The 27,601-nt window shown below is 30.4% G+C and overlaps 2 protein-coding genes across 7 annotated transcripts in view; one reads left to right on the top strand and one right to left on the bottom strand.

Moving 5' to 3' along the window:
• LOC143042689 (F-BAR and double SH3 domains protein 2-like) overlaps positions 1 to 21,680 on the top strand; it is a 65,525-nt gene extending 43,845 nt beyond the window's left edge. Inside the window, exons 16-21 of one of the 6 annotated variants that reach the window (XM_076215132.1) lie at positions 4,810 to 5,146; positions 6,313 to 6,509; positions 7,448 to 7,544; positions 14,423 to 14,462; positions 17,044 to 17,084; positions 19,965 to 20,062. In XM_076215132.1, the coding sequence (XP_076071247.1) occupies positions 4,810 to 5,146; positions 6,313 to 6,509; positions 7,448 to 7,544; positions 14,423 to 14,462; positions 17,044 to 17,047 (675 nt within the window). In that variant the 3' untranslated portion in view covers positions 17,048 to 17,084; positions 19,965 to 20,062. Of the gene's footprint in view, positions 1 to 4,809; positions 5,147 to 6,312; positions 6,510 to 7,447; positions 7,545 to 8,791; positions 8,908 to 14,422; positions 14,463 to 17,043; positions 17,085 to 19,964 lie in introns of those variants that run through there. The other 5 variants (XM_076215129.1, XM_076215130.1, XM_076215131.1 and 2 more) reach the window with 5 other exon arrangements.
• A 4,232-nt stretch (positions 21,681 to 25,912) lies between these two features.
• The window catches only part of LOC143042688 (transforming growth factor-beta-induced protein ig-h3-like), a gene marked incomplete at its 5' end in the record, with an annotated part of 35,853 nt that continues 34,164 nt past the window's right edge, over positions 25,913 to 27,601 (bottom strand). Inside the window, 1 exon segment of the mRNA XM_076215127.1 lies at positions 25,913 to 27,563. Within this exon segment, the coding sequence (XP_076071242.1) occupies positions 27,306 to 27,563 (258 nt within the window).

The raw sequence follows: 27,601 nt of genomic DNA, 5'->3' as shown, positions 1-27,601 counted from the left end.
ATATTTATGCAACAGTAAATAAGCATTTATTTCTGAATAGGTTGTTCTTGTTGCTTGTACAAATCGACAAGAACTAATCCAACCTTAATTTCATTACTTTCCACTTTGAAACTTCAGTTTATTTGGAAACATTATTACCTTTCTTTAACTTTCCATTGTTTTCTCTATGTTAATATAATAACAGATAATATATGATTGCTGTCATCTTTTGATAACCTGATCAATATCACATCTTTCGAAATAAATTCTTTTCTACTTAATTAAAGAATTATAAACAATTAAAATATACTTTGTAAATAGGTGTCCTTAATACAATCAAAGTTTATTAAAGACTCAAACCAAAGTTGTTTCATGATTATGCTAAATCTGGATTAATCTTTAAACTTTTTTAAAGTTATAGTCCCTGAGAATTTGCTTCTCTGCTAGATATACTACTTTTAATATTTCATAGATTTAGAATAAAATATTTTCATCAAGAGAAGTCTTGTACTATTGTATAATGACAATTCTCTAAACTGACTAAATTTAAAAAATCTGATAAAATTTCTATGAGTGGTAGAACCTTTGAATACAATGTCTACCATTTCAACCATGAACAATATTTTTGTTTTGTATTGGACTACTCAAGTGTAAAAATACAGAAATGGACAAATCAGTGGAAAAGTTTCAGTATACATGTTTCCATTGATATACTGATCCACAGAACATTTGGATGTTGAGCTGAATTAAAGCCATGATTGTTGTCCTTATAAGTCCAAAAAGAATGCTAACAGATGATTTTCTCCAGCTATGAAAAATCTGTCTAAAATAAAATGTTTTGATATTTCTAATTAACATTCACAACGGTTAACTTTCTAGAATATCTTGCCATGTACAGTTCCAAATTTAAAGAAACAAAAATTTGACATAATGAACAACTCTTGTATGTTGCTCTTGACAATTGTTTATATTAATTTCAGAAATTATTTCGCTATCAGAAATACTAAAATGCAACTTGTCAAATATAGTTCTATAGTTGTATTTAAAGAAAAACACTTGTTTGGCAATATGGAAAACACTTGTACCAACTTGCAGTATCCTTAAGTGTTCTTAGTTATTTCAGAAATGGTTTCACTATCAAAAATGCTCATTTTATTTCTGTCTTGGCTTACCTCATCTGAATCCTATACATTCTGATATGATTCAATACATGTATATATCAACCAAACAGCTTTTGGTAGTATTTTGTGACTTCAACCCAGTCATTTGGTTAACTTAGTCACTCAGAAGAATTTTGCATTTGTCCCCAGATTTGGCAAAAACAAAATTAATGTGATTTAAATAATCACATCTTTCAAAACAATATTGAATCAAAATTCAAAGTAATTGTTTAAAATAAACACATTTCAATTTTGTGTAGCATATTCTTGCATAAGATACTAACTGTATGCTATATATTTATATTATTCTGGCTGGTAATATGGAAATTGAAAAGTGAATAATTACCATCAATTCCGAGGTTAAAATCACATGCATTCGGAAAACCTTCCTGCATATAGATAATATACAACTTGACTTTGACCAGACTAGATTTTTGTAACTTTATGCTTATAATGAGCAAAAATAAACATAAACAGTGACATTTTAATATTTAGGTATAATATTAAGAAAATGTCTCGCATTTGATTTGATATAAACATGGAATTATCATACTATATTTTACTTCCATGTACTATTCTTAGACTATTGAAAGCTATTTGCTAACTATTAATCAGTCTTTTAAATAAATTGCTTTTCCTACATTTTGCTGTAAGATTAACTGCTTCTACACTGGTGCTAAAATTTGAGAACCAATTGAAATGTATATATATAATTATATGTTTATATTGGTACATCATGTGTTACTCAAAAAAAAAAAAAAAAAAAACCTCTTCTTTTTTCTGCATCTTGTAAAGACTGACTAAATAAAAGGTTTATATAAAGAGCTGTATAATAGATAGTTTCAAATCTTGAGAACTACTTCAATTTCCTAGACCATGTCTAGCATTTTAAATAAATCCTGCATCCACAATGCTTTAAATCTTATTTATTTATTTACCAATATTTTACTAATTTTTTTACAAGATCTAAATTAATGATAATCTTGTTTCTATAAATCAGCATATTTGAGTCCTCTATACTTCAGAATTCTGAATCAATATTTAACTCTAGGAAAAACAATGTGTAGCCATTGCATAAACTGTTGGGTTCTACCAATCTCACAATAAGAATAAAACGGACCCAATGAATGAATCCTTATAGCAGAAACTTGCCCATCTGTTGGCATTGCTTAGAAAACTTAAGATGTAAATTAAGGCATAATTTTCTATCTTTAAAAGAGCATCCAAACTCCTTTTGCTTTCATGATTGGAAGATATATGTATAATTTGACAGTGATTCCCATATAGTGAGGGTAAGATAGTCTCTTAAGTCTTACGTTATCACCTCTTTTTTTTTTTTTTTTTTTTTTTGTACTCAAAACAAAACAGAATTAGTACATATTATATTTAATAATGCATTGGCAATGTACACTCTGAATTATGTAATCAATATATAAGCCATTACCTTGAATGAGTCTTTGTGAAATGCATCATGGCATCCCCTAAATTCTTTATTCAATAGACAATCTAATGTTTACATAAAAACATATAAAAGCCTTTGTTTCCTTACTGCCGACAAAAACAAACAATTGGTTATAGCAGTTCATACTTATAATATTCATGTTCTTCTTGTCATAAGTAAACTGACCATGAAATTTAATATAAGTAAAAAGAGTTGTCACAAGCTATCAACTGTATTTAGAACAGTGCTCCATTCTTACTGTCTCCATGTCTGTTAGAGCATTGGAGAATTATTTATCAGTAAAAAAATAATTAAATATTTACAGCAATTTGCTGTTCTGGAAAAATATTTCAGGCTTCTAAGAATTACTGTCCTGATTTAAACTGGACATATTTAAAAGAAGTATGTATTGGTATGCTTAAACTACAATCACATTTGTATTGTACTAGATAACAATGTATCATTTTCAGTGTCTTTAATATCTGTCTTGACTATTTCCAGACACTTGTTCAATATATTATCAATATGAGCAAATATGTTAATTGACTAAACTGTTGGTTCATCACAAAAAACAATGTGCAACCAAATATTAGCTATGCTTGTGTTGTTTTAAAATATAATAAAAGTAGACATAATGTTCCCTGGGTGGAAGGATGTCTAGAAAAGTCAGATAGACCTGGACTTAAATTCACTAGTCTGATTCTAATTTATTTTATTTGCAACAATCATCCACGTGCAATTCTATGCTCCATAAATATCTCAATGTGCAATAAATAAATAGTTATGATTTAATTTTATGTAAGATATCAAATCTGTATTTTATTAGAATGAATGCAACTTACAGATTCTAAATCATGCATGTTGTTCTAGTTCCTATGTTTCCTGTATGAAACATGTCAACATTAATCAAATAGACTTGGGCAAAATCCCTTTTCTATTTTAAGTCTATAGTGATCCATTGAGCACGTTTTATTTTCAATAAATATGGTTTATGTTCCCTGAATGAAAGGTTAACCAAATAAACATCATCAGTTGTGGGCAAAATCCCTATTCTGATTGTGATGTATTTATCAACTGTTAAAACAGTATCACTGTTGGTCTACGCTCCCTGTATGGAACGTTTTCCAAATAAAACAATCAGAAATGGGCAGATTCCCTTTTCTGATTGAAATTTATTGAACCAATTGAGGTTCTAGTCACAATAGTGGTATACGCTCCCATACGGACGTTATCCACATTAAAATAATCAGATCTGGTCAAAATACCTATTCTGATTTAATAGTTATGTTTTTACACAGTCTCGTGTACCAGGTGTACACGTAACAGACTGCAAATTGTAAACAATCTAACCAATTGAGGTTCTAGTGACAATAGTGGTATACGCTCCCATACGGACGTTTTCCACATGAAAAACAATCAGATCTGGTCATAATACCTATTCTGATTTTAATATAGTGATGTGTTTACACAGTCTCGTGTACAGACTGCAAATTGTAAACAATCGACTTTATCCAAACTTTACACTCGACCCGTTTCGTAGCATTGCTCTAATGCAGTGAAAAATCCGGTCAGCTGAGCGTGAAAAAAGAAATAAACATCCGTTTAAATATATATCTATTTAAAAACGTAGCACTCACGTAACATGTCCGATTTTGACAGCTAAATTCTGCCTTTCCTCGGACCCGATTTAATGTTTGAAAATTGCGGCTAAACAAAGGTCATTTTCTATGTCGTCGTATTTCCAGACTCGTAAGCTGTAAAAATGACGAAAACGTGCATATCAGAAACTTGGCAGAAGCGCTGTATTCTGATTTACATTAAATTAATCGTATATCGATATTCCGAAAACAAATAATGTCTTTTATAAAACATAAGGATTTTCAACAGTAAACTGTTAAAAATCCTTGCCGACGAGAAACATGCGTTCTCTTGAACGCAAAAATTAAAACTAAAGCCAGTGTATGTTACACAGGTGAACTATGACGTAGGTGAGTACATCTCATGGATGTAATTTTTAATCACCTAGTTAATTGCGATGAGAACATGTTGTGAAAGCAAACATATTCTATATAATATAAATGTAATTTCATGGTAAGTATATTTAACCAAATTCATATAAAATCCCACACACAGAGGCAGGCTTCAAATGGCCCCTTTAAATAAGAGAAGTTATCTTTGACAAAACAAAATTATTTGCAGTGATGTATTTGCCTAATTCCATTTTTGCAGGCCAGTAATGGAGACGAACTTGACATGGTGGAAAATGAACAATTAGAAATAATCAGTAGTGGTGAAGGTGATGGCTGGGTCAAAGGTCGTAATCATGAAGGTCGTGAAGGTTACATTCCAGAGAATTATGTTGAAATGTTTGGAGACAATGAAAATATTGAATTTCATCCTGTGACTCAGTCAGACTTTCAGGCAACATCACCTCCTCATACTGAGGTAGTGTCACCGACCTCGTCAATAGATCCCATGAGACAGGAAGTGACATCATATTCCTCTAGTGACATGGAGGTACAGATGACAACCAATACAATGCCAGTAGATAATCCAGATCTGTCAGGTATGCTCTTTGTCCTTCCTTATATTATTTGCAGGGGAGGTAATAACTCCTGCTTTAGTTTGATGTGATAAAATTACAAGGGAGGTAATTAGCCCTACTGTAATGGAAGATTATTCATGTGTTTTAAGTTGGGTATTATAATGGTAAGGTGGACTTTTTAATATTTGTTTGATAATAGAATTAATTTCTGGATGAAATACAAAATTTGATTTTGATAGAAGTAAATGGTAAAAACACAGAATAAGCAAATGTTTCTCTAAAAAATAGATCTGTAATCTGTTAATATGTTGTATGTTCATCAGTACTATTTGGCACAGAGGAAAATATTATGTATACCAAAATAAAATATCTGTAAAGAGGATTAATGATTTGACCAAAGAGAGATAACTCATAATTTTAAAGTGTGTAGTACTTACTTTTCACAATCTAAATTTGAATAAAGAATTTAGGTCCATTAATATTTTTCGTTTTTCTTAACATTAAACATAAATTGATGTTTTAATATCTTAGCTGTTTTAATTGGTAAGAAGTATTTTATAGACAATGGGCCTGTTGAATTTGTATACCAATTTTCCTCAATATTATTGGTACAAGCTTAAGGTAACCACAAATTTAAATGTTCCACTTATTAAGGTGGTACCTAACACTACAGGGAGATAACTCTGTAAAATCAGCTAAACATTTTAATTATGTTGTGTTGTTAAGGGAATATTAAGCCTTTCAATGATCAAAATTAGAGTTTGTCAAACTGCTATATAACCAGTGTAATTTTTCTGATGAATTGGTTGGTTCAAATATTTAGAAATTTTTATATTTTTGTTAAAGGGTCAAAGTAAATACTTTGTAAAAATTTATGAAAATTATACGAGCCAAATCAATTTTAGTGAAAGTGTTGGGTACCACCTTAAATGCTCTATAACAATACATGTTGACGTTTAACAAAACTGAAATCAAATGTCAAATTATATGCAAGTTTTTTCCTACCCTATAGGAAGTGGAATCCATGAACATAAATATATAAAAATAAAAAATAAACAATGGAATTTCAAAAAAGGAATTAAAAAAAGAGCACAAATGTTTTGCTCACTATGGTTACAGTGTAAAACACTGGGTAAAATGATCATTGAACATAATATTAAAATTAATCATTCTATTTTTTTGTACAGATGGAATTTGGGCCAGAGCTTTGTATGACTATTCAGGTTTATCTGACGAGGAATTATCATTCAATGAGGGAATGTTGATAAAAGTTCTACGTAAAGATGATAACGGTGTGGATGATGGCTACTGGGAGGGAGAAATAAATGGGAAAGTTGGGGTTTTCCCGTCACTGGTAGTGGAGGTACTACACTCAGGTTTGAAGGTATAGTACATTACAAGGACATATTTTAGATATCACTTTGATAAGAACAACTTATATATTATACTTTATCACCTACTAATTTTATGATTGACTTGCAAAAGTTGTTTCTCCAAATAAAGATGAAGAAATTAATTCTGAACACAGTTTTAAGGGTTTGTTAGTTTTTCCACTGTTGTGAGATTACAAAAGAATATACTGTGTATTGTAAGATGGAAATAATAATATATATGTACACATTTTCTTTAGTTGCTAATCATTCACATAAATACCTCATGGTTGTTTTGGTTCATTTTGTTTAGAAGACAAATTTCAGTTACTTGTAGGATTTATGGAAACAATGCAATTTTTTTTTAATTGTTGCTCGACAAATCAATGATTAATTTAAAACAGAAAACTCAGAAATATTTAAATGTTCATATTTGTAGCATGCAAATACTCTAATTACATATTAGCTCTTGATCAATGACTGCTATTTATAATTTGATTGTCTTGAATACGCCTGTTTTCTTGCATGTTTACAGAATTGTAATTGACTAAATCTGCTTTAAAAGAGCATGCTGAAGTCTTCTAGAACGTTTTTGAACATAGAACTTATATAAACCTTTAGAAAACTGTTACATTATTGCAGGATTTTTTTCATTCACTCTTTATTACATCTATATTGAAAAAACTTCACTATTCATTAGACAATAATCTTGTAGAAGCAGATATGGTATTGGGAGATCAATTTAATGGTTGGTAAGAAAGATAACTCCAAGCCATCAAACCAATAATTTGAATTGGCAAATTCTGAAATACAGCACATCTCTCTGCAAAACAAACACCAGAAGTGAGAATGTATTTGCATCCTTAAAAGACTTTTTATTTGCACACATCATTTTAAAAAAAAATTACATATATAATAAGGTATATCTTTAATTACATTGTCATTAAAACAGGTTCCTCCACAGTTATCTCCCCCTCCTGTCACCATAACACCGGCCACACCAGCTGAGGAGATTGCTCCATCACCATTATCACCATCATATAAACAAGGTGAGATCAGAGTTAATCAATGCTCAAAGATTCAGAGTTCCAAGTTCAGTTCAAAAATTTGTATAAAGCTGAATAGCCATGAAAATACAAATAACAATGTCTATATCTACATACAAATTTGTATTATATTTTTTATCATAATACAAAATTAAGTTGAACAATTTTAGTTTTAATTTAAATTTTTACGTTTATTTTTATATTTCTAAATACATTTAAACTTATATATTTACTGTCTTCAAGTTCGGTAACTTTCATTTTAAAGGGAAGTAATTTATATTTATTGTAAGGGTGTTGATACTGTAAATGAAATATTGTTCTCAGATGCCAAATTATTGAAATCCTAATTGTACAATGTATAAGAAAATTAAATTCATTATCAATGTTAGTTTATCCTATAATGAAGTATCACTAAAATGGTTCATCAATAATTTGAAAATTGAACTTGTATTTCTTCCTTTAAATGTTTTAAGACAAAATATTTTTAAGTTGTTTTTTTTTTATGCCCCACCTACGATAGTAGAGGGGGATTATGTTTTCTTGTCTGTTCGTCTGTGCGTCTGTTCAGGTTAAAGTTTTTGATCAAGGTAGTTTTTGATGAAGCTGAAGTCCAATCAACTTGAAACTTAGTACACTTGTTGCTTATGATATGATCTTTCTAATTAGACTTTTGACCCCAATTTCACGGTCCACTGAACATAGAAAATAAAAGTGGGAGTTTCAGGTTAAGTATGTTCTCTATAGTATAATCTTTCTAATTTTAATGCCAAATTAGATTATTACCCAATTTCACGGTCCATGGAACATGGAAAAGGATAGTGCGAGTGGGGCATCCGTGCACTTTGGACACATTCTTGTTTATGCAAACTAGGGTCATTGTGCATCTAAAATTATAATGTCTAGGTTTTAATTGAGTAGTTAATAAGATGTGTTTTTTTACTCAAAATCCATGAAATCAGCTAGTCCATAACAAATGTCTATAAATCTTTTTATTTTTATTTTTCTTAATCCAGGCGCCACAATAAGTGTCTTACCTGTATCTGCAAATTCTCTTCTTTTAAGTTTATTATTTTTATACTTTTTTATTGTTTTGCCTGCAACATTTGTGATACCTGCTATGACCCCAAACCTTTCAGCATAAAATTAAATCGTTACCAGTAAACATGGTAAACAATTTAGTGTGTCTGCTCTATTTATTTTATTCCCAAACTTCTGTTCCTATTGTTTTAATTTAGTAATATGGTATTTAGTTTCAGCCAGAACACATAGAAGTTCTTCTCAACATCACCGTAAACCCCATTCAAATCATCGTAGATCACACTCTGGCACAATTAATGCCGATTCTTATGAATCAGCTGTGTAATAGGTATAAAACTTCATACACGAAACTAACACGTTTCTAAACGCTAGCAGCTTATATACATGTTATCACACACCACTAGTAAATATATTGTTAACTGAAACAGCCATTTTGATGTGGACACAGTATAACATTTGTTCTTAAAAAAATGAACTTCACAGAAAAAGATTAAACGATGATATCTATATCTCTGTTTCATGTAACTTGTAAGTATTTGAGTATGACAAACATCCAGCCAGTTCGGAATTTTTATGTTTATTTTCTTGCAAATCATTATCAATTATTTAACATTTAGAAATATGCTTAACAGATTTTAATTTACTGCAAGTCATTTGTCTTAACATTACTGAATTAAGGAGCTGTCCTTGTCTGGCAGAAGTAATTAGTAACAGCTAAATTATCATTGCCAAATTTTTATGATTTTTAAGCTTTTATGTCAACCAGAATAAAAATTTACTGATTTTCAAGAGTTGTGTCCATTGGAGATCAACTATATGCATGGTTGATAAAATCTCTATGCAATAAACAGACCTAATTTCAACTATTATTTAGTATTTGAATGTTCCAAAATCAAGTGTGATACTTGTAAGGGATGACATCAAAAGTTCAATGAAGGATAAAAAACTTAATTCACATAGTTTTTTCACTAACCCCCCACACCCCCCTCTTAACTTAATTTGGGAAAAATTGATTGACCAATAAGGATATATGTAAAATCGATTTTAGATTAACAAAATTTGCAACAAAGTTGACCTCCCCACCCCCAAACTATTTGATTTAAGTTTTTATGCCCCACCTATGATAGTAGAGGGGCATTATGTTTTCTGGTCTGTGCGTCCGTTCGTCTGTTCGTTCGTTCGTTCGTTCGTCCGTCTGTCCCGCTTCAGGTTAAAAGTTTTTGGTCAAGGTAGTTTTTGATGAAGTTGAAGTCCAATCAACTTGAAACTTAGTATACATGTGCCCTATGATATGATCTTTCTAATTTAAATGCCAAATTATAGTTTTGACCCCAATTTCAGTCTGCACGGTTAGCCACTAGTCCGATGCCCCAGACTAGTAAAATTTCATTCGGACTAGTCAGTTTTTGCAAAATTTTGTTTGGACCAATAAGAAAAATGTCAGGATACTGGTCTTCGGACTAGTAGTTGAAAAAGTTTTTGGTGCAGACTGCCAATTTTACGGTTCACTGAACATAGAAAATGATAGTGCAAATTTCAAGTTAAAGTTTTTGGTCAAGGTAGTTTTTGATAAAGTAGAAGTCCAATCAACTTGAAACTTAGTATACATGTTCCCTTTGATATGATCATTCTAATTTTAATGCCAAATTAGAGAATTTATTCCAATTTCACGGTCCACTAAACATAGAAAATGATAGTGCGAGTGGGGCATTCGTGTACTGTGGACACATTCTTGTTTATCCTACATTGATCTTTTGATGTCCCTAAATGTATACGTGAACTTGCATAAGGTTGATTTCTATTTGATGCTCAGTTATGTCCCCTTGATTACTTAATTTTAGAAGATAATGATTATTGATTCAAATCAAAAAAATTGTTTAGTTCAAAATATATTTACTAGTGTGTTATTGTATTTTAAACACATATTTTAATTACAATTTATTAATTAGTTGGGGATAATTGTGGAATCGGATTAGAATTAGGATGCATTTAGTAAAGTTTATTTACTTTTATAGGAAGGACTCAAAATTCCTGTCTCCAAATATCTAAGAAAGCATAGTTAATAATTGAATCAAAATGCAAACATCTCTGTTACTTAAATTGAAAGTACATACATTGTCACTTGTAATTTGCATTTAAAGGAACAGATAAATTAACAAAGGCAACAACTTGCTTAAATTCTTTTTTTAGCCGGTAAATTCATATTTTACCGAAATACAGTTCGGAGAAAGTACAATAGTTTATATAGAATATATATATATATATATATGGAATGCCATAGTTCTGTCTGTTGTTTATGGTCTATGTTGAATGAGGCATGATTTAATGTATTTAAGCATGAATACATAACATAGAAATATTGAAAGAATTGTTTTTATGTACAATACAGGAAATGTTTTATACTAATTGGATTGCAATATAAGAAGAACCATTTAAGTGGCTCTGTAGATTTAATATAATTTTTATGTGTTTTACGGGTATAAATAAATCAGGAATTGAAAGTATTTCTCTGGTGAAGAGTTGTCTCATTAGCAATCATACCACATCATATTATTTTTATATTTACAGCGGATTCCATTGAGTGTGTAGGGAAAGGTAATATCTTTGGTTAGCTTGCTTATTAGCTGAACCATGAAGTCATTATTAGGTCAGGTATACTACCCTCCTTTTGAAGTAGCATAGTCCAACAGACAGAACAGTTAGTTTTCTGTCAGACTAGTCTATTCTTAAAGTAGGGTAGTTTACCTAACCTAACAATGACTTCACGGTTCAGCTAACAAGCAAGCTAACCAAAGATATTACCTTTCGCTACACACTCAATGGAATCTGCTGTAACTAAGCATATTTTGTGTAGTCTCTTTGTAAAAAAATGATAAGTATTAATATGATGAACATAATTCTGAACAGGCACTTGAAATTTAACCAATTGACTTCTAAAATTCTTATGTTCTGTTAGAATATTCCAGTCAAAAGAAAATGGCTTTTACTCAGGTAGTTTTATATCTGTTTTTATACGACCGCAAAATTTGAAAAATTTTTCGTCGTATATTGCTATCACGTTGGCGTCTGCGTCGTCGTCGTCTTCGTCGTCCTGCGTCCGAATACTTTTAGTTTTCGCACTCTAACTTTAGTAAAAGTGAATGGAAATCTATGAAATTTTAACACAAGGTTTATGACCACAAAAGGAAGATTGGTATTGATTTTGGGAGTTTTGGTCCCAATATTTTAGGAATTAGGGGCCAAAAAGGGCCCAAATAAGCATTTTCTTGGTTTTCGCACTATAACTTTAGTTTAAGTTAATAGAAATCTATGAAATTTTGACACAAGGTTTATGACCACAAAAGAACGGTTGGGATTGATTTTGGGAGTTTTGCTTTCAACAGTTTAGGAATTAGGGGCCAAAAAAGGGCCCAAATTAGCATTATTCTTGGTTTTCGCACAATAACTTTAGTTTAAGTAAATAGAAATCAATGAAAATTTAAACACAATGTTAATGACTACAAAAGGAAGGTTGGTATTGATTTTGGGAGTTTAGGTCCCAACAGTTTAGGAATAAGGGGCCCAAAGGGTCCAAAATTGAACTTTGTGTGATTTCATCAAAAATTGAATAATTGGGGTTCTTTGATATGCCAAATCTAACTATGTATGTAGATTCTTAATTTTTGGTCCCGTTTTCAAATTGGTCTACATTAAGGTCCAAAGGGTCCAAAATTAAACTTAGTTTGATTTTAACAAAAATTGAATCCTTGGGGTTCTTTGATATGCTGAATTTAAAAATGTACTTAGATTTTTAATTATTGGCCTAGTTTTCAAGTTGGTCCAAATGGGGGTCCAAAATTAAAGTCATAAGAAACCTCAAATCAAAAAAAAATAATGCATATGTTTTTTATAACTCAATGGATAGTTTTCATTGTAAAACTTATGTACATATACTTTTTTCTGAAGAAAATTCTTTAATTTATTCACATTTAGAAGAAGTTTACTTTGTTTGAATTGCTTCCTTCCAGCAAGCTATTCCCCCGATATATTTTCCGTATGCAAGGTGACCTCACCGTGACCCATCTCGTAAAAATCCGGTGACCACAATACGCATGGATGTCCTTAAAATAAACTATTATCTGAATTTACATGTTAAACACGTGCTCAAATTCCATGCTTTTTTGTTTATTTTTCGTCAATTGTTGACAAACAGGTGACAATCGTTAAACTTCGGCTTCAAAACACGAACTTTAATTACCTGCCATATTTTCACATGAACACTGACCGATTGAAAAAAAAATTGACGATTATACGAAATTTACACGAAAAAAATGATAAATTCGAGCACAGAAGACTAAGTTTATGATGTTTGTATGCATTGGTTTAAGAATTGGAAGAACATTATTTTTCACCGGTCACTCGTTTCTTATGACTTTAAACTTTGTTTGATTTCATCAAAAATTGAATAAATGGGTTCTTTGATATGCCAAATCTAACTGTGTATGTAGATTCTTAATTTTTGGTCCAGTTTTCAAATTGGTCTACATTAAGGTCCAAAGGGTCCAAAATTAAACTAAGTTTGATTTTAACAAAAATTAAATTCTTGGGCTTATTTGATATGCTTTATCTAAATATGTACTTTGATTTTTGATTATGGGCCCAGTTTTCAAGTTGGTCCAAATCAGGATTCCATATCAAGTATTGTGCAATAGCAAGAAATATCTAATTGCACAATATTGTGCAATAGCAATTAATTTTCAATTGGAGTTATCTTTCTTTGTATAGAATAGTAGTTGATAATATATGTTGGAAATTTGCCAGACATGACTATGATGTCATTTTATATTTTCATTTGCCAATAACTTTATGTAAATAACTTCATTGGAAATTTGCCAATATAAAATGTTGCTGATGAAGCTTTTTTTCCTTATCTTATCTAAAATGTTTTTAGATAATGTATGTTGGACATTTGCCAGACATGACTATGATGTCATTTTCTATTTTTATTTGCCAATAACTTTATGTAAATAACTTCATTGGAAATTTGCCAATATAAAATGTTGCTGATGAAGTTTTTTTTATTGTTTTATACAATAAACAATGTATATTCACTTTTACTACCAACCAATCTTTACCATTCAGTGATAACAAGCACTTTATTTTACATTTTAATATTTTATGATGTATTTAAAAGAGTAGTTATTGTTGCAAACTCCATTAGAAATTTGAATTGATATCAGTTTTGGAAAAAGGGAAACGGGGATGTGAAAAAAAGGAGGGGGGGGTTAATTTTTGTCATTTCAGATTTCATAAATAAAAAGAAAATTTCTTCAAACATTTTTTTGAGAGGATTAATATTCAACAGCATAGTGAATTGCTCAAAGGCAAAAAAAACTTTTAAGTTCATTAAACCACATTCATTCTGTGTCAGAAACCTATGCTGTGTCAACTATTTAATTTTAGATTTAAAAAGTTTGAAGAAGAAATTTTTAATTGATTTGTAAAATCTTGACATTTGTTTTGTGTAAAAAAAAAACCATGTAATGTCAAAAATTTGATCACAATCCAAATTCAGAGCTGTATCACGCTTGAATGTTTTGTCCATACTTGCCCCAACTGTTCAGGGTTCGACCTCTGCGGTCGTATAAAGCTGCGCCCTGCGGAGCACCTGGTTGAATATGACTGCAGGTCAAACAATTGGACTCAAAGTTAGTTCATGTTTTAAAAAAGGATTTGTAGAAAAGGTGGTAACATTATAGGCAACACAAATCAATATTTTTTTATTTTTGAGTACATATGGATTTGTTCATTCGCATGTACATAGCTGTTTAACAATAGACAATATTATTTATTTTTGTACACAGGAAAATATGCTCGCAGATATTGTTTCAACGCTTCAAAGAGGTTGGTCACACACTCTTTGGTCTGCTGTGGAATAAACACACGCTCGTACTAAAAACAACTCTGCTGTGGAATAAACACACGCTCGTACTAAATACAACTGTATTAATCTGATTATAATTAGTCACAACACATACTTGTAATGATCTGAGGTTAAAAAAATTTGTTACGGTTAAAAGGTCATGGACCTGTGGTTAATTTTGTTAAAAAATGTAGACCTTTTTATCATCTCTGTTAATATATAACTTTTTTTCTTTTTTTTTTTTGAAATCCTTGTGTCAGAATATATTTTAAAACATTTTCAACCCTGAATAAGATTTTGAAATACTTAAGTTTTCATTGTACAGATGCTGTTTATCCTCTTCTAAGCCACAATTTTGCTAAAAATAAATTGTTGAATCTATGTTTGAGAAAGGAATATATACATGATACAAAGATTATAAGATTATTGTAGGTCATGATATCAAAATATCACTTGCTGGAGTGATTCACTAATATATATCAGATTTTTAAGTATATTAAAGACTTATTTGTACAGAAAAAGTATAATTACCTGTTTATAGACTTGAAACAGTTTACCCATTTTAAATTCCTACTCCGATTGTTATTTTTCTTATTTATCAAAACATCATATACAAAGTTGAATGTTTAGAGTGTGTGTGTACTGACTTTCTTTAATCAGATTAAACTTACTAACCAAGAACTTTGTATAGCAGAGCTATTTACTAAATAAATACATATGCTTTTAGCACAGAGATTTAACCTAGCCTTGTGGTCATAAGAATGTAAGCACAATTACTATACTTTGGATCAACCCCTATCGAAATACTGGATTTGGTGTTTTGAAATTTGGAGCTCAAATTTTGTACTCTTTTGAGTACCAGCTAGGTAAAGTTTTATGACCAGAGGCTCTGGGTTCATGTCAGAGTTAAGACATAGTACAGAAACAATATTTTCAATCTTACACAGTACTAATATAGCAAACAGCTGATGCACATATAATATTATGATACACCAACACTTTCTTATATGCCAAATTAATGTACTAACTGACACTATTGCTGATAATTTGCACCTGTTTATAGTACACATTTCATACTATAATAAACATTAAACGCTATTTTCACAAGTTTTGCTTTGATTTGTTTTTGGTGATAATTTGTTATAGCTACTGAAGGGATAAGGGTTACTCTCAGTCGAGTTGTAAGAAAATGTATGACATTATGAGCCTTCAACAATGACATTGGAGGAACCCATAATAAACAGATTTTCAATGGTTTATCAAACTCCAGGATGCATCTGTACTAGATCTCATCTCAGGGCACCCTTTTGTCAAAGAGATTATAGCTTAAAATCATTCTCATTTTAAAAAAAAATGTAGATAATCTATAATTGTTTATAAATGTCATATGAAATATTCGTGGCATAATTTTTATTACAACGTCTTAATCAACAGGCACTCGCTTGAACAATGAACAGAACAGCAAGAACCAAAAAATGTCAAAGTAACAAATACACCTTGTCGCTATTTAGAAATCTGTTCTGCTTGATCCAAGAATCTGTTCTGCTTGAACTTTTGACTTCATACAACAATTAATTTTCCATTGTGGTGTCAGATGTTTTCTATTGTGACTTTCGTCCTGAATATATGAAATATTTGCCACTGGACGTTAAACAACCAACAATCAATCAATCTATTATGACTTCAAAATTTGATGGGAACTTTTGTGATGTCAAGTAATGGCTGACAACTAACGATAAGGTGTATATGGAATAAAACAGTGATTCCAATTCCCTTAGAATTTAGTATATTTCCCAATTTTCTATTCTTTTGTTTCCAAAGTTAGAGTAGCATTTGATCATTTATTATATATACATTTTTATATGATTTTTTTCTTTTCATAAGTATTTGTATTCTTTAATTATTGAAAGCTAGTGCATGATAAAGCTTCAATGTATACATGCATCATTTAACAGTCTATTATTTGAAGTTGGAATTATTTTTAACTATGGAATTTGCTTGATTTCTTGTTATTGAAATTTTTAATAAATTCCATGTTTATTCTGTACTGATATGTTCTGTGCTGCACACAACACTTTCTATTACAAAGAAAATAGTATATTTTCAATAGAATGTACTGTGCCGCGCACAACACTATCTAACCAAAATACATTGTATGGAAAGTGTTATTAACCGCTCAAAAGATCATAATACAAAATAAACATGGAATTTATAAAAAAAATTAAACACAAGAAATTATGCGAATTCCATAATTAAAACTAATTCCAAGTTCAAATAATAGCCTGTTAATTTTGTTTAATTTACAAAATATGCCTTCATGTTTTGATTTTAATTTTGGAATGTTATTGCATTTGTTTTATTTATTTTAAAACTATTGAGTTTTGCACTTTCTAATTATATATTATGCCTCCTTGTTTTTCTTCCTATAGTAATTTAACATTTGAAATTGAGATGTGAACAATATCAGTATATTTAAGATTTTTCTTCTGACTCTAGATCTTACAAATTCACATGTTTCTATATCAGAATGAAATCAAAATGTATAAATCTTTGTTTTTCTAGGTGACACTGTAGATGATATAGGTAGTCAAAGAAATGAACAGGTTAGTGTTGGTTGTCTTGGAGATATATTTGTTTATAAATTTGTTCATGTTGTTAACGCCATAGAAATATGTTTTGATATTTTTGTGTTTTTTAAATTTGTTAACGCCATAGAAATATGTTATGATATTTTTGTGTCCAATTGATGATGATTCCTAAAATTGTCAATAGTTTAATGTTGTATAAAAATATGTACCTAAACACAGAATAAATGAACAAAGGAGTAGGTCCGGTAAGGGCTGATTTTGGTCTCAATTTTCAGGTGAAAGATTTTGAGCACTTTATAAACACTTTAGTGTCTATTTCAGTTGATTCAATTAGTTTACTTGAAATAATTTAACTGATTTACTCCTGAAAGACGCTCTGATTCAAGCTTAAATATGAAAAATCTCTCAAATATGCCAAAAAACGTCACTTTTCAGATGGTTTTTGTCAAAATTGAAAGTAGGCGCATCAGTGTTCATCCTCAATCTTTATATATGTAATGCATTATCATCAAATTCAACTTACATTTCAATATTAAGAATGAACACAAATGCGGCCACTTTCATTTAAACCGAAACTGTCTAAAATTTACCTAAAATGCTAAAATTGTGAAGATTTCAGTAATTTGGCATCACTTAATGATGCTCGTACCCGATATATTTGTATTGTATTGTCAAAAACAGCCCATATTTTTGTAGCAGAAGTATTCTAGTTTCCAATAAATAATTAAAAGTTTACATTTTAACAATTTTGTAAAACTGTTATATTTTGGGGTCAAAAAGGGGTCTTGCTGGACCTACTTCTTTATATTAATTGTTTCCTCAATTCAAATTAAGAAAATTGCAATGAAAGTAGCAAGGGGGTATTGATATTAAAACAAATATAAAGTTTGCAGTGTATTTGTACTTTTTTTTTTAAAGATGTGCCATTAGATCTTGAATCATAGCTTTTCGTAGTCACGTATTGTTACATTTCAAGATTCTCAGTAATGAGGTTTTAGATGATTTTCATCATTTGGTGCGTTTTGATAAACTCTGAAGAATTTATAGCCATTTTTAGTTACTTAGTAAACACAATGCATAGCTGTTATGTTTAAAAATTATTTAACAGTAAAAAGATTGTGAAAGGCAGGGGCGGATCCAGCCATTTTAAAAAGGGGGGGTTCCTAACCCAGGACAAAGGGGGGGTTCCAATTACATGTCCCCATTCAAATGCATTGATCGTCCAAAAAAAAGGGGGGGTTCCAACCCCCGGAACCCCCCCTCTGGATCCGCGCCTGAAAGGATAACAAATTTCAATGTGAAAATTGTAATGATAAAAAGTAAGATCACAAAAATACTGAACTTAGAGGAAAATCAATTTGGAAAGTCCATAATCACATGGCAAAATCAAATAACAAAACGCATCAAACATGTGATATTTCTCCACAAACTAATCAAAAAGAATTTTTTAGTCAAATATTATGTATCTGTTATTCTGCAACCAGAACGGTTTCTGTGCATATTGAAATGAAATGAAAGTTGGGCAAAAATAATTCATTTAACTTATTAACGTAACCATTAATTTCGGACATTACACATCTTTTAATTGGCTAAAAAAAGAATTGTCTATCAGCTCACAGACATAATTTTGTCATGTGACCATGACGTAATATGATCTGACAACACTCTGTTGTGCTTTTTGTATTGCTTATTTTTATATCAGCCAATGAGTTTCATCAGTGAAGTTTAAAAGTATACATATTTTTTCATGCTAGCAGTGTGATTATGAAAACTAGGTAAAGCTGAACATCAATGTTGTACTTTATACACTATGATTTATTTTATTGTAGTTTTTAGAAATTTGTATGTCTGATTTTAGAATTTAATACTTTATTTATTAAATATTTTTCATAGCTAGATCACAATTTTTATTTTTATTTTTGATTCGTCATAATAATACATATAGAAATCTGTTAATGATATTTTACAAAATACATGACCCTTTAAACTGATTTTTTTCCTTGTTGTATTATACATATATATATACACAACACGTCTAAACATCAACCCAACAATGTTAGATCTGTAAATTTGCTTTCGTTATATACACACATGTTCATAAAATTTTAAAAAGTATGTAACATTTGTAATAGAATTGAGAATGGAAATGCATTATGGGGAATGTGTCAAAGAGACAACAACCTGACCACAGGGAAGACAGCAGCCAAAGTCCACCAATGGGTCTCCAATGCAGTGAGAAACTCCCACACTAAGAGGTGTTCTTCAGCTGGCCCATAAACAAAATGTGTACTAGTTCAGTGATAATAAATGTCATACCAAACTCGAAAATATACACAAGAAACTAAAATTAAAAATCATACAAGACTAAGGCCAAATAAAAATATATGTGTGGTTCCAGTTACATACTTTTGAAAAATAGGGTCGGCAATTTTTTTTTTTCAATTTTTTTTTTGAATGTCAAAATCCAAAAAAAAAAACGTGTGTTTACCGAAATTGTTTCTGGTATTATACACGCCCCAACCGGAAGTCCGCCATTTTTACATGTGTTTGGTTGTAAAATAAACAGTCATGATACGTTTTTCGTTAATGAATTGTTGCATTTTAGCCATAACAGATACTTGTGATGGAAATTCAGATGACACAAATCTATGAATTTAATTATTTTAATTCACAATCCTCAAAATTTGATCGTTTGAAAATTTATTTTTCAGAAATAAAAAAAAAGTTCTAGGGTCGGGAGGTTTTAAATAGAGTAGGTCGGGTTACTGGAACCACACTTATATTTTTATTTAGCCTAACAAAGGCCAGTCATCAATCTGTATCATCACATTTATATAAGTTAGAGATTACTGCCATGTTAAAGAAATATTGTAAAAATGATGATCTATATTTCAGATTTTAAAAAAGGTCCGATTTACCTCAGCCTCCCTGAATCAACAACACTACAGTGGATATAATAGTTATGATGACTGTGATTATTATGATTATGACTTTGATGAAGATGGAGAAGAATCTGTTGTATGAGGTCAGGACCAACTGTAATAGTTTTCTACTGATTTACCAGTGGAAGAATCTTTTGTATGAGGTTGGGATCAACTATAATTGTTTTATACTGACCTTTACAAGGTGAAGAATCTTTTGTATGAGGTTAGGTTCAACTGTAATAGTTCTATACTGACCTTCAGGTTAAGCCATGACCAAGTATACAGAAAGGAAATAACTCTTTTTAATTCCAAGGAAAAGGTTATATGCTAGTGTTATGATGACCTCCGTGAGGTCAAGGACAGAAGCATCAACTCTACATAGGAATATCCACTGTAGTTGTCATCAGGGTTAAAACAAACTGTGCATTATATCGTAGTTATGCAAATTTAGTGCTATTATCATGTGGTTTTTATAACATTTGTACTTGAATGTTCTAATTATTCAGTGACCTTTTGAAAAGGTCAATATTATAAATACTGAATTGAATCACATCTTTGTTGTCAAGATATATGACATACTTATAGCATGACAATTGTGTATTTGATTTTTAAACAAAAATATTTGATATTGTTTATAGACAATCTAGTATATGATAAAGTTTGTCAGATATGAAACTGGGCCCTTTCGTAAAATGAGCTGTTGCTTCAAAACAATTACAAGATGAACATGATTTTCTCTCCTTTGAGAACTTAGGGAGAAAGTCTGAATACCTTTGATTATTTGTTTTTTTTTTAAAAGAGTTGAAACCCTTGACACACCATATGCTTGAACATAAGATAGTTCAGTTTTATGGTTAAACCAGTTTGGAGTAAAATTTAGGATATTTAACATCTCATTCAGGAAAAAATGGTAGTCGAATATAGTGGATTTTTATAATGCAATTAGTGATAAAAAAATGGTTGAAAATTTTCTTTAAGTAGTGATATGATTAATTTATAACTAATTTGACAATGAAAAATTGACAGTTCATCTAAAAATGAAATGTTACTTTTATTTTAATTTAGTCTGAACTTAGAAACTTCAAATTACATAAACAGCTGATATTGAAAAAAAAAAGATCTGATGTTTTTATTTCTATTTTTCTAGTCATATTTAAGTGCTTTTATGTGTATGGATCTGCAAATTTAAGAATCTGCTTAAAATCTTTAGAAGATTTTTATCAGGATGTTAATGCACATTAAGCACGTTCAACTTTTACACAAATTGTTTTGCTGTCTGAGATGATGTATAAAATTCACATTCAAAAATCATTGTGAAAAAAATGGGGATTATTTGAAAGGGCGATTAAAAATCATTAACTGACAATTTGAATGTAATTTTATAAATTATATATGGATTCTTACAATGCATAATAACACACACTTATTACATATATATATATATGCACCATTTATATAATGTATAAATGAAGGAGAAATATATCAAATTACACTGTATTAATATAGTGCTTTAATACCAGTTTTAATGTCTGGAGTATTTATGAAATTTTTAAAAACTTTTTCTGGTATAAGATAAAGAAGAAGAAAAAATAACTACTCAATTTAAAAAAACAACAACATTAATATAGTAAAAAAAAATACCTACAAAGTGCAGTTTCTGAAATCCTTTACATTATGTTTTTGAAAATCATTTTTTCATTATGCAAATTATATCACGCTAAAAGTCACCAGAATCTAAATATGCAATGTATAGAATTGGTAGTTTATATATCTGTTTTGTAAATATTGAATATTCCTCAGCCTATGTATTAATTGGGCATTTTTCATTTGACAATTAAGGGGAGATAACTCACATTTTATGATGGCAAAGAATGGGAGATAACTCATGTTGTCTGTAGGCAAAGATGGGGAGATAACCCATGATGTCTGTAGGCCGAGATAGGTGATAACTCTACTTGTCTGTAGGCAAACATGGGGAGATAACTCTTCTTGACTTGACTGCAAAGACAGAGTTTGTCAACAGAAAACCAGTGATATACATGTATATGTTGTTTTTGTGCTGTGTGCAAAATTTGTTACGATTATGTTTTTAAAATCCAATTGTGCCATGCTAATTTAGACACAAGTTTCTGATTGCAAGTTGTGCCCAGTGTGTATTACAAGATGCATGAAAAATTTTATTTCTGAATTTGTTTAACAATTTTCATGCATAGAATATGGAATTATTTTTATGTGTTTTGAAATTGGAATTATCAAAATCATTTGAAATAGTGAAAGGTTTGAACAGAATATATCAGTCAAATCCAATCAAGTATTTTTCTTATTTAATCTTTGCTCCCCTATTGATGTGGGAAATTTGGTGTTTCTAAAATGATTTTTTTTTTTAAATGATTCATATGGATTGAAATTTTAATTAAATTGGATTTCTAATAATGTGCTTAAATTATCATTCTTGGGATGACATTATTTGGGGATTTCGTAAGTTAAGGTGAACCACAAATTTACATGTTCAAGGAAGTACAAATTTTCAAAAGGCTTGTGAGCAAAATTTTGCAAATTCACAAATCAAATTCCATGAAATACAATTGTTGCTCAAAGCCATGAAAACTCGAAACCCAAGAAAATAAATAAATCTAAAACTGTTCTCAAATTATGTGTCCTCCTCTTTTTTTCCTGTACAAATAGCTCAACAGTGTACTTATTAATCAAAGTATTATTTCATGATGTGATATTGTGTATTATAGATGGGCAGTATAGAGTTATGTTTTAAGAGAAGTGATATTGTATATTATAGACGGGCAGTATAGAGATATGTTTTTGTTATGGCTAGTTTACTGTGATCATTGTGTAGACAGATAATTTATGACTATACAGTTTGTGTAATGGTCTAGAAATGATAGAGTTTTTGTCCTGAACATGCAGGTAATATTTGCAACTGGACGTTAAGCAACCTACATATTGTGATATATCAGGAAGGAACCGCCACATTCCATTGTGTGTTATGAAGAAATATGTTTTCACTGTTCTCCTATTTGATGTTTATATCCTAGTAAAGGGCCCTTTTCCTTCATAATCAGACAATAAAAGGGCAAGAACCTCAGCGAAATTCACTTTAAATCATTTATAATGTGTATTTCCTCAAAGAAAATGCTTTTGTTTACTGTTAGAAGCGGAACAGTTGAAAGCCATTATCAGAGCCAACTTCAAGAGTTCTAAAAAATTTTAGATTTTGACCTGAAATATTTGATTTATTTAGATCTAATTTGCTGACTGGTTGCTGGAATTATTGAATCAAAATGATCTGATCAGCTTTTTTCAATATCAAAAGATCTGATTGGTCAATAACTTTGAATTTTTGAAATCTGATTGGCTTAGAAATTGTAATGCTTGCTGACCTATTGATGAATGAATCTCCAGTTTGAATAGTTATGTACAAATTAGTAAATGAAATGTCAAGAAAATTGAGAATGGAAATGGGAAGTATGTCTAAAAGACAGTTTTGAATAAGAAATCCTAGAAAAAATTTAATTTATTGTAGAGTAAATGTTGAAATTTTTAATAAAAGTCTTAGACCTTACACACTGTATAATAATTGAAATGTTAGAGCTTTTTACATTTGTAGATTGTGTCATGGTTTTATCACAGATCATTCCAGATATAGGCATTGTTTATGTTTAATCAAACATTTTATTCATGTGTATAGTACAACAAACATAGTAACTCATTATTCATTTTTAAGAGAATTTTGAAAAACAGGGTGAATTAATGTATAAAAAAGCGAGAATTTGTTAAAATGAAATAAATGACAATGATTTTGATGCATTAAAACCTTTCTGGCTGTGGTGCGTGTTCCAAGACCACTCTTTATTGGGGTTGGTGTTTTTAAAGTATTTCACTATATAGTTTAGGACCACATTAGGTTTAAAATTGAATTACTTTTAATTGGCATTAATATTATGAAAAGCATTATAAAAATGGACGCCAAAAACGAGGAAGAAATTTCATGATTAGTGATTGAATTAGTATTTTTTTCTTCATTTTGAAAATGTGCTTTTGTGTTGGCATTTTGCTTTGAAAGATCCGAATTAATAAGTATTTATAATGGGTATCTTCAGAACTTCTTGTAAATGTAAAATAATATTAACCATCTATTATCAGAAAAGTCCTTTTAAACTAAAACTTTAATACCTGGCTGCCTTTTATATAATTGACCTTGAAACATTTCTGTATAAAGACTTTTTTTGGTGGTGTTCTAGGGTAAATATTGCTCTTTCCCATTTGAGAGGTTATTAACAGGATTTTTGTGTCAAAAATGTCGGTTTATTGATTTGAGGATGTACGGCGGGCGGGCGGGCGGGCGGGCGGGCGGGCGGGCGGGCGGGCGGGCGGCAACCAAATGTTGTCCATGCATTTACTCATGAACCAGTCAACCAAACCTTTTAAAATTTTAATATGTTGTTACTGACAACAAAATGGAGGTCAAGATCAACAATGACGATTTTGACTTTTACCGTTCAGGAGTTACGGTTCTTGAAAGTTTAAAAAATGTTGTGTCCGTGCATTTACTCATGAACCGTTCAACCAAACCTTTTAAAATTTTAATATGTTGTTACTGACAACAAAACAGAGGTCAAGATCAACAATGACGATTTTGACTTTTACCGTTCAGGAGTTACGGTTCTTGAAAGTTTAAAAAATGTTGTGTCCGTGCATTTACTCATGAACCGTTCAACCAAACCTTTTAAAATTTTAATATGTTGTTACTGACAACAAAACAGAGGTCAAGTTCAATAATGACGATTTTTACTTTTACCGTTCAGGAGTTACGGTTCTTGAAAGTTTAAAAAATGTCGTGTCCGTGCATTTACTCATGAACCAGTCAACCAAACCTTTTAAAATTTTAATATGTTGTTACTGACAACAAAATGGAGGTCAAGTTCAATAATGACGATTTTGACTTTTACCGTTCAGGAGTTAAGGTTCTTGAAAGTTTAAACAGGTCAAGCTTGATTTTTGCCTTTCCGTTTGAAAACCATACAATTCATTCATTTTTTTAGATATTTTCAAAATCCTAGGTAGGTGGACTTAGTAATTTTTTCTTACTTTATGCATTAAGGGCACACAGTTTGTCCTGCTAGAGGGTCATTTTTTATCTAGTTTATATGTTGTTATTGTTGACAACATGGAAGTCAAGTTTGATATTGATAATCATAAATTTTACCTAATGCCTACACTTTTTACTTGCACTACTCCTGAGGTTGCTTGGGTTTGGTACCCCCCCCCCCTCTTTTCAAAATCATAAAACTGCATCTGCCCACAATCACTTGTATTATGCTAATGGTTATTATTATATTTTAGTTAATATGCTAATAAGACAGGAAATTATATCGACAGTTGTGTATTGTTATTGTTGTTGTTTTTAGACAACTTTGTTTATTAAATGTCACTATGATTTGTTGTTTTTTCATTATGACTGCTGACTAAATACACCAAGTGTAAAAATACCATTGAAAACTCATTATCATATCCAAGAATAGTTCTCAAGTATGATTGGGTCAGTTAATTGTTTGACTGTCCCTCTGGTATCTTTTGCCCCTTTTTGTTTGACTGTCCCTCTGGTATCTTTTGCCCCTTTTTTCCAAATGAAAATAGCACTTAAATTTTAGTGTCTGAAACTCCACATTAAACTTCATCAGGAACGCTAAAACCCAAACATTGAAAGCAAGGAGTATGTGATCGAAACACATGAAGAGATGATACATTATATGACCAGACGACCCCAAAAAAATGCCTCGAATAATCTTAGGTCAACTTTGATTATCAGTTGTTCTATTTATATTTCATATTATCATAAATAAATAAAACTCTACCAATCTTATTTTCAGGCAAAAGCAGCTAACAATAAATGATTTAACACAATTAAAAGTAAAAAAGGTATTTATTTCTGACATATTATTGCACGTTCATAACACTTTCATCATGTGGTATACAAAATCTAACATTTGCATTATTAGCAATATATACAATGAACTATAAACAAATTTAAAGCAATGCTACCAACATTTAAAACTCAAAATGTATACACAATTTCATTAAATCTAAATTTTCTTTTGCCTCTGTTTACATGTTTGTCCTATGAAAAATATTGGGACATTTACAAGGCCTAAAGAAAATCTGGGTATACATTTTATCAATTTAAATCTAGACACAGCCTGAAAAAAAAAGGTTTGCATTTTCCCCTGCAATTTATTGTATGTCAAATGAGAATATGAGGAATATTGGTAAACAAGAAGAAAGGAAAATCTGGATCTTATCAGGTTTAATAATATACATAGCTGCCACAGAAAATTATACAGCAAATAATTTACAAAATAATACAATATGTCATGGTAGAGTGCCTCAACAGTATGTACATTATGGGAGCATGTTTATATGGACCTTTTATCATGTGTATTGTATAACATTTAAATTTGTACCTTTATATATATGGGAAAGCAAATTTACAGATCTAACATTGTTGGGTTGATGTTTAGACGAGTTATATATATAAGATTTAAAATTTTAATGACCTGGAATGGCTACAGAGCCTCTGCACGGTCGGTTAAAATTTTTATGCAATGTTTTTCTTGAGATGAAAGAAAAATGGTCAAACATGAAACATTCTTAGAATAACAAGTTCCAGATGTGTAGCGGGATATGTTTACCCTTTTGAGTACCTGAGATCACAATAGCTTAAATGTTTGTTTTGGCCTGAAAAGCTGTATTAGAACACCTACTTTATGCACCCTCGGTTGTGATTCAAACAATGGAAATAGCAGATACCTTTGACTTCAATCTTAATTGACTAGAATAGTCAGTTTTCCTGAAAACAGTTAATGGTTCTATACAGGCACTGTGACACTGTCCACCAAGAAAAAAATAACTGCCATGAAAAAGGCAACCGTGCCGAAAGTGGCATTAAACACTAAAAATTAATCAATCAATGAGTGTAATGTAAGACACTGTGAAGTGTTATTTTGTATAAGACTTAATATTTGACCTCTTCTGACTGCTATGATATAAACCAAGTATGGAAAATTGGTGTTGAATACATTTTGTACCAACAATCAATTATTTTTCCTTAAAAAATTGTGTTCCACTGTCCATAAACCATTGTAGTAAATGGACATTTATGTGTAGACACACAAACATGTAGCATCTGCATATTACCTATATTTGAATTATTACATTATCTGTGTTTGGTCGAAAGAATCATAGTCAATTCCTACAGCAGAAATTATGAGCAAATTTAGAACATTTACAATAAAACAATTTACAATAATTCTTTTTTAATATCGACCTGTTTACAACCTTCACAAATGAGCACTCTGTCTATTTTTATCAATATACCGTTCGTAGCTAACATATCTAAAGTTACTCCTTTTGATAATTTGTTGATACGTAGCGTTGTTTCGTCAGAGTCAAAGGTCAAATTAAGACTATCTGATTGGATAGAAGGAATAGTAAAGATGGCATCTTTTGACATTCCTATAGAAACCACTACTCCATTTATCATGTGTCTTTCAAGTAGCTGAAAAAAGAAATTATCAATAGGTATTATTAGAAATC

This window comes from Mytilus galloprovincialis, chromosome 8 (assembly GCF_965363235.1).
Source record: "Mytilus galloprovincialis chromosome 8, xbMytGall1.hap1.1, whole genome shotgun sequence".
In the NCBI taxonomy this organism is placed as follows: Eukaryota; Metazoa; Mollusca; class Bivalvia; order Mytilida; family Mytilidae; genus Mytilus; species Mytilus galloprovincialis.
Note: the sequence above shows the minus strand (reverse complement) of the source record. Positions and strands in the feature narration are given on the sequence as shown.